We start from the raw sequence: 12,952 nt of genomic DNA, 5'->3' as shown, positions 1-12,952 counted from the left end.
ACCGCCCAAGGATGCCTGCTTCGCACCGCCCAAGGATACCTGCTTCGCACCGCCCAAGGATGCCTGCTTCGCACCGCCCAAGGATGCCTGCTTCGCATCGCCTGGGGCTGCCTGTTGCTCCGCATCGCCTGGGGCTGCCTGTTGCTCCGCATTGCCTGGAGAGCCACTAGTTACAGGGTACGAGGGAGAAGTGGAGCTCCCGCTGCCGAGTTCGCTTCCCGAGGGTCCGCTGCTGCTGCCGTCGCCTCCCGAGGGTCCGCTGCTGCTGCCGTCGCCTCCCGAGGGTCCGCTGCGGCTGCCGTCACCTCCCGAGGATCCACTGCTGCTGCCGTTGCCTGCCGAAGGTCTGCCTTTGCTGCCGTCGCCTCCCGAGGGTCCTGTTTTGCCTGGGGTCGCTACTAGTCCTGCCATGCGGCAGGAAATACTGTGGCTGGAGCCCCATGAAGGGGAGCTGCCGACCACGGAAAAGGGGGGGGAGGTCAGAAGACCAGCTCCCCCAGCCGCACTTTCACGGCAGGAAATACTGTGGCTGGAGCCCCATGAAGGGCAGCTGCCAGCCATGAAGAAGGGGGGAGGTCAGGAGACCAGCTCCCCCTGCAGCAATTTCGCTGCAGGAGAAAGGGTGGCCAGAGCCCCACAGAGGGGAGCTGCCGGCCATGAAGAAGGGGGGGCAGGTCTGGAGACCACCCCCAAAATTTTTCTGGCCAGAGGAGCCGGCCTGTGCGTGGTCCACTGGGACGCTACAGTTGTTGGGGTGGGAGGAGGACATCCCGCCGTGGCCGCCCCCTGGAGACACCTTGCTTCCCCTGTTCCTGGGCCGGGACTGCTAGCCGGGACTTTAGGGAATAAGGGGAGGAGGTGGCCGAAAAGGCCATGTGTGCTGCGCACAAGGGGGGGCATATGTGGTGGTGTGTCCCACCCCTATTTATTATTATTTGTATTTTTGTTTGCGGCGCAGATAAAAGCGCCACGTCTTTTGTTATTGTTTTTATATATCTATAATTTAAAAACCCTGTGAGGATGCATAACTGATCAGCTACTGATTATTTAACTAGCTGACAGTCATGCATCCTTACCAAACGCGTGCAGACTGTGGCCGAGGTGTAATAAGATAATTAACAGCCAGTTAACCCCTCGGCCAGAGTATAAGAACCTGCAGCTGTCCTTGCTGCGGGGTTGGGTGTACAGAGAGGAGGTACGGGGAGATAGAGAGAAGACAGAATTTAACAATTGCTAAAACGTGCTGGATTAGCCAGCACGACACTTACTTGTTTGTCTGTCTGATTCGTTTGGCCCTCGTGCCCTTTGTTTTGTTGATTGTTTAAATCTTTTGTTTTGTTTATTTGTTTATTAAATACGCTGAGTGCAGTATCATTCAGCTTCACCCGCCTATCCACTGTTTTGATTCAGTTACTTCCTGGTCCGTGGCGTCACCACACCGCACCACTGCGAGCCATCCTGCCACACTGCTAAATCTGAATAATCATCTGTTTTCATCCTGCTGCTCCATCTCTTATTGGTCAACACTGTGAGCCAATGATAAACCAAAGAAGACCAGTACTGGCCTTCAGCCAGCCAGCAGCAGTTCCAGATTGACCTAAAAGCGCACTTCAAATACCCACTGTAGTTGTTTCTGACAGAATTAGTTATGTACAGATGGTTCACGCAGGACACCACTACATTATGGAAGACAGCTATGCTAAGCATTATGTAAGCAATTACAACAACACGTCCTCTACAGCGTCTATGGAGCAATTCATTACTTCCACAAAACACATTTACAGAACATTTTACAAATAACAGCAATAATAACACAATTAGCAGGTTGGTTGTGATTGGTATTTATTGTCACTCTTCTAACTTTTCAACTACAACTTCTGGGTCGAAACAAGACACGTCACTCTGAACGATGAGGGTCTCAGTTATTGATATTCATCCTTTTCAGTGATTAAATAAACACATTCCCAGACCGTCCTTTGTAATGACAGCTCCTAGATCTAATGGTAAAGGATGCCAGGTTCAGTCAGCCTCAGTCAATTTCAGTCCTCTGTGATATCTGTGTTATTAAGAGTTGTCTCACATTGGTCACTGCCATGAAATATTATGAATTACGCCTCTATGCTAGCTAGTTCAGAGATGATAGCCTACTGCAACAGTATCAAAAATAATCTGTCAATTATTGTGAATATATTCATTACCTTCCAATTTTTTTTATTTTTTATTTTTAGCAATTTTCCCCTAGCCTGCCTGAATAAAGCTTACATAGGGCAAGAATTGAAGTAGATGTCCAGTTCATTTGCATGTATATTAAGTTCCAGCATTGATGGAAGCATTGGTATATACAGTACAGGGTGCTTCCTAAACAATACCATATGAAGAAAAGAACATCGCAATACATGTTCATATTGAGTTAAACCATTTTCCATGAACCACCCTGAATATGGAACTATCTGCTGTTGGGCAATGTGAACAAGTTTGTTGAATGTTAATAAAGACGATATATATGCTGTCAACTGGGATGAACATGGGGTTCAAATATTCTTTCAAAATTGAAATATTCATATTGAAATAGTCAAACATTGCTTCATTTTGACTTCACTGGAGATACTGTACAGTAGATTGTCGTTTATTTCAGCGGTCATTCGCACATTGCTTTCCCTTGCATGTCATCTTGATACAGTCATTTACAAATTCTGTTTTATGAAAGTGCGAACATGGCCGTTTTTGCCACAAAGATATTTGAAGCAGCATTTGTTATAATGTTTGAGCATTTCTCCCAGCACTAACATGTAGTAACATACCAATTATTTATCATTTAAATAGCTCATCTAAAAAATATGTTTCTCAGTATAAGTTGGCTAGGTTTTCTTCAAAAACAGAAATGGGATAGAATTTGAACATTTTTAAAACAATTTTAATGTTATTAACCTTATTGTAAGTTGATTCAAAAGAATACAACTGCAGATCAGAACAGTACTTAATAAACATTTTGAATCTTTCTTTCAGTTGCAAATGAAACAGGAGAAACAAATGCACGACCCCTTGCCAGATTTACACGTGAGTATTTTTTTCTTTTTTGCTTGAAGTGCTGGCTATATACAAGCTGTGCAGTTTTCCATTTACTGTATTATATTACATTTGTTCAGAAGGCAGTTGTTACTTCTATAAAGCACACTGAACTTTTTGTCAATATTCCCTGTGTATTTGTTTCAGATACACCAGCAAGCTGCACCTGGAAGTAGAATCCCATAAAATGTAACATTACAGAGTAGTACATTATATCCATACATTTTATATATATTAAAGGAAAGGTAGTGTCAAATGTAATTTTAATAATGAGCCATATATTTTGTATGCTGTTTACACCCATTATGAGGAATGCATTGGCTATTAAAACAACAGTAAGCTTCAATTAATTGTAAAGTTGATGATATACTAGATATCCACCAGATGGCAGTAAAATACAGTACTTAATCTGATAATATAATCTATATTCATCAGATATCAGATCCGGAGATGGGGGTGGGTCTTTAAAAATCAACCTGTTCAGGCTTACTCATTTAGACACCAGTCCTTATCACAAGAAACACCAAGCAATTCTCCAAAAGAGACCAAGGATAGGTAGCCTTTGACATTCAACTAGGCCTCACACCACATAGGCTAAAACTCATCACAAAAATGTAAAAAAGAAAGTCAACTTTGCTGTACTTGGAACGGAAATAGTCAGCTCTACGCCATAAATGTGTCATTATAAGCTTTCTCAATGGTAACTGTGAAATTCAACACAGTATTAGCTCATTTTATATCTACCACTTAATCCATTCTGACATTTCATTTACACATATTTTCTAAGCAGGACATTATGCATCAGGTTTGACACAGAAAATGATTTTATATTTTGTCTTAAATCTTTGTTGTTGCAGGGATGCTGCTTTAGTCTCATAAGATTATAAAGTATCTGTGTCTGACAATCCAATCCAAGTTCTAATGACATCTTGGTGAGCTGCGATCTCATACTTACTAATTATCAATATTTCTTATAAATATTCATGACATGTCGCCGTAAGATGGGCTGAATGGCCTCCTCTCGTTTGGAAACTTTCTTATGTTCTTATGATCTTATGTAACATTTTTTTACAAATCAAATGTACTGTAAACTAGCCTTTTTTTTTTTTTACCATAATTGTTATCCACTATTACCCACCCCCGCCCCACCCTCCTTTTATTTTTAAGGAAAATAGAGTACAAATATGTCAAATAAAATGTATACATAAAACATACAAATTCAAAAGTATAATACAAAAATCTAAAAATTCACAATAAGCTCACCCACTCTGTCAGAGGTAACAATCACTGCTTCACTTGGGTAATCTTTCACACCATAGAGCACAAGTCCTGTTTGGTACCTTGATCAACACAAAGATGTATTCGTGTATTTATTTTAGGTTCCAAGTCCCAAAATACTCTGTGGAATGCCATCACTGCAGGGATCGGGATCAAGGACAAAGAGAAGAGGGGGATTGTCATTGATCCCCGAAACCCAGAAGAAATCCTTGCAGATGAGCTTCCCTCTGTGGACAGTGCAGATGCCATGGAGAAGACGGCTATCAGGTCGGCCTCTTTCATTTCTCACATTCATCAAGCTTGTTTGGGTGACAGTGATAGTGAGAAGGTTTTTGTTGTTTTTTTAATAATATGATTTTCACTATGCAAGAGTGTGTTTAGATGTGGGCTAATATAGCACTTTCTAGTTTCTGCCCAGATCATTATTTACTTTGCTTGTTCTCTTTTAAAGCAAAATCGTCCCCTTTAAAACTGCTTATAAAATTTGTGAACTGATGTCATTTGAAAAATGACCACTAGAGGGGTGTGAAGCTGTAATTTCACTTGTAATTTTCCATTTCTAACTCCTAGGCAACAAATATCCCCTAGTAGACATCCCTGTACATAATAGGTTTAGATAAAAACAGGCAAGAAATTGAATTTGGAAAGTATGTATTTAACATGCAGCTGGCCACTTGAAGCCCAGTTCTTGCCATTTAAATTGAGGTTAGAAACATTGGTGTCAGGAGTTTGATCAGGACTTCAAGCATTGCTCGGTTGTGTTACTACAGTAGTGTTCTATAGGCCAAGTCATGGTGTCTAATGCCATGTAACAAATCTAATATTTTCATTTATTCTTGGGTTTGCATTTGTGTATCATTAATCATCCTGTTTCTGTTGCTGGTTTAGGTTTTGGCTCTACTGGATTAACACTTTGTACTGTTTTTATAGCTTAACACCAAAATATATATTTGTGGGGGAAATTGTAGTTACCGCCTGACTTCATTAGAAGTCGTGACCCTTGACAAAAAGAAGTCCTGACTTTTGACAAATTTAAATAGGGATTGCTATGAGATTCCTTGCAGCTGTATATGTATCTGGAACTACGTAGGTCATTATAAATGATTGTATAACAGAACGTGTTTTTTTAAATATTTGATTTGTCTTTTTCTTTGGAGATCTATACAACTTTTTTGGTCAACAGGTTCAGACATATTAGGTTAATACATTTCAGATTAGTGTATTAAATACTTACTTCCTTACAGCAGCCATGGTAATGAATCTTCCCCTAGCAGCTGATGAGTTAATAATGCTGACATCAGCATATGTCCTTCGTCTTTAAACAGTATGGTTTGTCTTTCCATTCAGTTCAATGGGCTGAGGTCAAACTGAAGTTTGAATCACCCTTTTTATCTAAAAAGAAAAATGAATAAAATAAAAAAAATCTCTATTAAAATGTATGCCACAATAGTTAAAGCAACCTAATGCACGATATAAAAAATAAAGATGATTTATTATTATTTATTATTTATAATATCCAACGTTATTTTATTCATAAAAATAGACACTGAAAAAACTTTCTTAATTAACTGAGTCAAAACGTTGTGCACAGGGACCATCATGCTGCATCTCTTAAAGAAAAGAGACAGGTACCGTGAAGTTGTTCTCAAGTCAGGTGGAGGCTGGATTAAAAATATAGTGATAAGAGCACTTTTCACTGGGATTAAATACACAATAAAAATACATTATTATTATTATTATTATTATTATTCAATGTGATAAAATAATTTTCCTGCCCAAGATTTTTTTTGTGAAAAGAGGCCTTCTGTAATATTTGGATCGATATTGCATAAAACCTTTCTGTTAAACAAACCAATTCTAACTGTTCAGAGTCTCATGAATATTGAACATGGCTTATTGTAGCGGACTTCTAAAAATTACAAAATGCAGTTTCAACCTTTTGGAATTTGGTCTGTAGCAAACATGATGCAAGTAAAAGGTTTTCATAAATCATTATTAGAATTGCACAGATCTAAATGTTATCTTACACTGCGTTTGACACTTCATGCTGTCACCCAGTCATTCCCATTGTTCCCCATTCTCTTTATGAGCTCAAATTACCTTTTAATTAAAAAAAGAAACATTAGCTTAATAAAGCACCCCAACATAATTACACGTCAATTCTTAATCAAGAAAAAAACATTGAACTAGCATAGCAATTTCAGTTATCAATAACAATGTTAGTGCTTCTTGGCTTTGAAGCTGTAATTTTACTGTTGTATATTTGTCAGTGTCACCCCATTTTTTACATTTCAATCAATTATATTCCAATCCTTTGAACATGATTGCAATTGTTTTCAGTCAGTGAAGAATACATCTCAAATTTAGAAACAGGGAGACCCATGTAGTAAATTCCAGTAAATGAACATACCTATACTTAGCAAGAAAAGACAGTACAGTAGTTACAGGTAGACTAGTTAAAGTATTGTTTGGAGTTGTTTATTGCTAGTTTTTGTATTTTATACATGTAACTTTGGAAAACCAGAACCGTCAAAAAGTTGACATAAATCATAACTTAACAGTATTTATTGGAGAGGTATTAAACAACAATGTTATTGGTATTCCATCTCTTTGCAAGTAGACCATATTAGTATTGATAAAACCAGCAATAGACTACTATTGATACACTGAATGTGATTCATTTGATGAACTGTCTATTGGTTCGACATTCTTTGATGAATCCACAGCTTTCAGTTGGATTGAAAATATAATCAATAAAAAGATCAAAGGAAACATCTTAGCATTCCCATTATTGCTATTCACCTAAATGTACTGCTTGAACAACTCTGCAACATTTTATAAGCAGAAACTTTGCAATAGTACTGCAAATCACCCATATAAAATACTTAGTTGCCCTACATTAAAACGTTTATAGAGATATATTAAATGGATTTAAACAGCAGTGGATCTAAACAATGGAACAGTTTATAATTAAACATTTTGGCACCAAGGTAATGAAAAATAAACATCTAACAGCATATGTGTGTCTCTTGTAAATCTCTATCTGTAAATATCTTACATCAAACAAACAGACCACACTGTGTCCAAAACATGGCATTATACATTTAAGTCAGCAGTGACTCGGCCTCACACCCATCCAATCATTACAGCAAATGAGAGAGATCCTGACTTCCATTAATCAATCGAAGTAAATGAAAAAGATTTGTATCCCAGGAATCAACCTTAATGGCAAATGCCAGGTCTGAACTTGCCAGCAGAGGGTGTAACACTACAGTGAACAATGCCTGTAAAAGCGAAACAGCATATCTTCCCAGTATCTATTCTTGTGTGCTACTGTTTAACACCGGTACTAGGCCAGTTCTGTAAATATCTGTACTTTCTTTTTTTGCCCCTTTAATTCTATCTGACTGCATACAGGGCTTCAATCTGACTTATTCTACACTTCCTTACAAAGTGCCTTGTACTATAGGTGCTTTTGGTACCATGTCTGAGGACTGTCGTGGAAACATAGTAGTAATGCCATTAGTACTGGGGAAATTGATGTTACAAAGCTCCAATGGGTAATCCACTGTTTATCTTACTTAAAATATTTTAAATACATGAAACCATCTTATCATTATGTGGCTACATGTGGTGACAGTCTGGATGTGGGGTGCCATGCCCCCAATGAGAAGTCTGTCTCTGCTTGAAAAGTGTGTGTGTACTGTGAGCCACTGCACATAACAAAATAAACCCATTCATGACTGATATTGTCTCATACACAGATGTTTACCATCCTATAACTCTATATTAGTATTGACTACACCTATGAAAAAAACATGTGCCTTTCCAACAAAATTAAAGTAGAAAAATCACACTTCGATGGCTCCTTTAATATTTAATGTATACATTATTTATTTGAATATTTTTTACTTTTGTTATACAATATTCAATCAATTACCCCAGCACTAATGTTAAACTAGAAAGAAAAGGCTAAGGGGACTTTATATTTGAAGCTTTGTAACATCAATGCTTTGTTTTCTTTTTAGAGTTAGCACCGTAGTAAACGTTTTGTGAATATACATAAACACTGTACATCAATGTTATATACCGAGCATCAAAAGAAACTTATCACTATTATAACACATTTATTTTCAAGAAAAAAAAAAAAAGGTATATAAATGATGGACGTTGACGACATGTTTTTGGTTTCTTTTTAATCACTCGATCATTCATCCTTGACCACGACACGCTTGAGTGACTATGACTGAAGCATATGCAGTTAATCACCTAATTAGTGAGACAGTTGATTGGACACTGGATATGGAGTGATTTCAGCTGCTGAATTGCAAGCTTGAATAAAAGCAATAAAGAAAATCACAGAAAAAAAACAATATATCTGTTAAGAGAGCAGTGCCTTCATGCAATCAGCATGTTGGAGGCTGGACTGGGCAGCGTACTGTGGCTCGTCGTTGTGGGTGCTCACAGCCAGCAATTTCAAACCTGGCGAGAAGGTATAACCAGACACACTCTGTCAATGACAGGCCACGAACTGGGAGACCAAGAGTCACAACACCTGCCCAAGATCGACGGATCATGTTGCAGCATCTTCGTGATGTAAATTGTTAATCATCACAATAAAAAGTCTAAAACAGAGTTTGTCATTTTTCGATCACATCTAGTGAATTTTATCCAAATATAAGTGATAAGTTTCTTTTGATGCTCAAATATAATTGATACGTTTCTTTTGATGCTCAAAGATAAGTGATATGTTTCTTTTGATGCTCAGTATACGTACTATGAAATAGTTTAAGTAATCTATTTTGTATTATTATTTTATGGTATGTCATAGCAAGCAGGATCTGTTCCCAGCTGAACAGAGGAAAGGATAATTAAGGCCACTCTGGCAAAATTATTATTATTATTATTATTATTATTATTATTATTATTATTATTATTATTATTATTATTATTATTATTATTTATTTCTTAGCAGACGCCCTTATCCAGGGCGACTTACAATCGTAAAATTACATTGATAATATCCACTTATCCAACAAAGTTGTCGTCAACAATTTAAATCCCCAACGTGTGTATATTTCCACACATTGGGGTATGCAAACTTTTGATGACATCTATCTCTCTCCCCTCTCTCTCTCTTTCTCTCACACACACACACACATACACACTGCATATGGAGGCATTTCTCTGTTCCAATCAAGTTTTATTTTGTAGTGGAGTTGCAAGTATAATTGCACACAGAACATACGGGAAAAGTAAACATCTTTACTCCATGCTGTATTACAAAGAGAAACGATCGACTGTTACATCTAAATACTCTTGGCTTAAACACACACTCATAAAACCAATAACCGGGAAAAAAAGTGTGAAAAAAAGCAAAAACCTTATTATATATTTTTTGACAGAGATCGAATGATTCTTAGTGTTAGATCTCCCTCTCGACCTGTGAGGGCACTACGTAAAAGGAACAGAGTACCCTTAACTAAATGGCGCGACAATTTATTCCGTAGGGTAGGTGGAAGTCGGTCATTTAGGAAAAGGGTGGAGCTACGGTATCCAAACTCAATGACCCAGACGGTAAACAGTGTGGCATCCGAGGATTGGAGGAGCGGATGTGCTCGTTAACCTAGGGGTCATGAGCGAGGATATAAATAGGGGTCATAGCGTAAGTGATCTGTTCCTTTGTAAATGGTTAGAACAACCTAAAAGGTGACCACTGTGATAAGTAAAACGTGAGTGTTGTGTTTGTTTGTTTTGTCTTAGTAAAAACTGTTTGTTTTGTTTCTAAAGATTACTAACACTATCCGGAGCTGTAGCCGCAGGCCAGCAACAAACCCGGACAGCAGCACTTCTCTGTTTCACAAAATAACTTTTCACCACGAGCACTAGTTTCATGCACTAAAATAGCACTGTGTCTTTGTGTTCTGTGTTACGTGTGGGTGAGGAAAGAACGGGACTTTTTGTTATTGGTTTTGGGTCAAACCCGAGGATTACAAAGAGATACACGCCGCTGTATCTCTTACAACATGTATGTACAGGTGTTTGCTCTAAGGCTCTGGACATTGTAAAAACAATAAACACCCTTGGACCTGGAAATCATTGTCTTTGTATCCGTTCTGCACTGCACACATCTGTAACCATTCACCACTTTGCCACAATATTACACTAAGAAACCACATTTTTCTAATAGGTAAATCAGCTTACCGTCATCGGCGCCAGTTCTGCTCTGTTGCATTTGAATCACAGACAACTGCGCATGCGTTTATTCATATACAGTATGTGCCTATTCGGGGAGTTTTTGGGTTTAACCCGAATGCAGAAAAAAGCATTCGGGGAAGAAATCGGGTTAAATCGGGTAAAAGCCCCAAATCAGACGCCCTGTTTATGTCCCCAGAGGGATGAGGGTAGAAGCTCATATGGTACCAAGTCTTGAGGAACGTGAACTCGGATATGGTAGTTATTTGATATTGGGTGGAGGTCAATTATCAAAAAGGTGGCTCATGTACCAACTTTTTGCAATCATGTTTTATGTATGCTCCAAATGTCCTGCACACAATTTTAGTTGTGCAACGTTGCAGTTTGTTAATAAGAGATATTAATTCTGATCTTTTATGAAATCCCAGTCAGAGTCACCAAAAGAGAGATAATGAGAAAATGTAATAAATAGACTTGCTATTTTTTTTATGTTCCAACACCTCATGTCTCCAGCAATTTGTAAATCAATGGGTACATTTTAGGAGTCTTTTTAGTTTTTAAATTAATGTTAATCGTCTTGCTTCAGTGAAACTGGTGCTAAATCACTTTTGTAATTCCATTAAGTAAAAGCGGTAACACGAATTGAAACACCTCTCAAGTGGTATTTGAGAAAAATAGAGCTAATAGCATTTTAAAATTGTAGCCAAAGACTGTTCAGAGTGGTTTCTAAGCTAAACAGAACCAGTTACAAAGAAGATTACTTGAAGAGCTGCAGCTGGAAACATTCACATTGCAGTCTGTCAGGTTTGAAGCTTGAATTCAGTTTCCCCAATGTCAGGTGTGTCTCTAACAAGAGCACTCTTTGTGCTGTTTCGCTTATATACGCTAGTGTAAATGGATGAAGACAGGCATCTTTACATCAATATCCATATAGTATGACTGTGCAACTTCGCATTTTGAACTTACAATCTATACAGAACATGAATAATTCTGGCTTGTTAATTTGTAATTGTGTACTGTAAAGATATAGTTACTGTAAATGTCTGTCAAAATGTTACTGGTCAAATCTTTGGGACACTAAAGAAGTCATAGCATCAAATGCTAATGCTCTGTATCAATGTGTACAGAACACAAAAGGCTAAGAAAATAAGGTGAATACATCTGTAGCAAATAAATTCTGAAAGATAATCTGAGTAAAACAAAGTTTGCAAGGAGACCATATGTTCTATATAAAATGCTAATCCACAAATTAGTGCAATGTTCAAGGTTCAGCACCAGCATATCAGGTAAGCATGTCTTTGAATGTTAAAATAACCTGCATACCTACAAATGAGGGCTTGAAGGCAAGCTGTAAACCTGTAAATCTGGCATAATAAGCTGTTGAGAGGTTAATATGGGCCTGATGATCCTTCAGTAAGTTGTTTTTTTTATTGTTAAGTAAATATATTGACATGTATTATTTAAAATGCAGTAGAAGTCTGCTTCCTTTATCTTCCGATTTAAATGTATGTTTCATGTAGATCCATTCTGCCCTGTGTTGAAGCTTTCTCTCTGTATAAGAACAAAGTACATTAATATGGATAAGTGATGCAATGTAGATAAAAACAATTAAGATGCGTTAAGTAGACAAACGTTTCAATGAAGCCTTTAGTAGCAATGTCTTCTTATCAGTGTCTTGTAAGTAATTGAATTAGAAATGGTAAATCATCAATTTAACAAGTGCATAATTTTACTGAGTAATAAAATATAACTTCCAAGTAAAAAAATAATTATATATATAATCTCGGAAAGACAGAGAAAGGAGGTCCAATCAGTTGCTTTAAATCACAGCAGATTTAAATACTGACACTAAAGTAATTAGAATGTGTGCATATTCTCTTTAGTGCAATTCAGTCTTTAAAGATGTCTTTGTAAAATGCCAGAGAGAGTCCTATTTAGTGATTAACCCTATTGTTGAATTTTGTCAATATACTGGACAGTTGTTCATACAGAGTTGTCGTTGGTAGTAAGATGTTATTTTCATGTTAATCATCTAATTGTATATTTCTCCTTTTGAAAAAGAAAATCATTGATCATTTTTTTTGTGTTGATATTTAGATCTGTCAACGTTTAGATGAATTGAATAGACCCCATGGTTTCCTGATGCACTTTAGTTCTGCAGAGTTGTTCTACATTAGAGCTAACCTTTTTATTTGTCATAGAATGCTCTGGAAACTTCTGGGACAAACAACACAAGTTCAGTCATGCAAAATTCACTGCACTGCAGCAAATATGATTGTGGTTGTATTCCGATGGGAGCAATCGTGAATCTGGAGATCAAATACTTTTCTTTAATGAATGCAGTCATTGGTGGCATTACAAAAAAGTATGGTATGATGCAATTCAAACAATATATATATATATATATATATAT

At 37.4% G+C, this 12,952-nt stretch overlaps 1 protein-coding gene across 4 annotated transcripts in view; it reads left to right on the top strand.

Annotated features, from left to right (window-relative positions):
- LOC117394773 (dual specificity calcium/calmodulin-dependent 3',5'-cyclic nucleotide phosphodiesterase 1C-like) overlaps nucleotides 1-12,952 on the top strand; it is a 186,545-nt gene that overhangs the window by 37,853 nt on the left and 135,740 nt on the right. For all 4 annotated transcript variants that reach the window (XM_059018750.1, XM_059018753.1, XM_059018752.1 and 1 more), the window contains exons 2-3: nucleotides 3,007-3,057; nucleotides 4,446-4,611. In XM_059018750.1, coding sequence (XP_058874733.1) covers nucleotides 3,007-3,057; nucleotides 4,446-4,611 — 217 coding nt within the window. The remainder of the gene's footprint in view (nucleotides 1-3,006; nucleotides 3,058-4,445; nucleotides 4,612-12,952) is intronic.

This window comes from Acipenser ruthenus, chromosome 3, assembly GCF_902713425.1.
Source record: "Acipenser ruthenus chromosome 3, fAciRut3.2 maternal haplotype, whole genome shotgun sequence".
In the NCBI taxonomy this organism is placed as follows: Eukaryota; Metazoa; Chordata; class Actinopteri; order Acipenseriformes; family Acipenseridae; genus Acipenser; species Acipenser ruthenus.
This window is presented reverse-complemented; position numbering and strand designations above follow the sequence as displayed.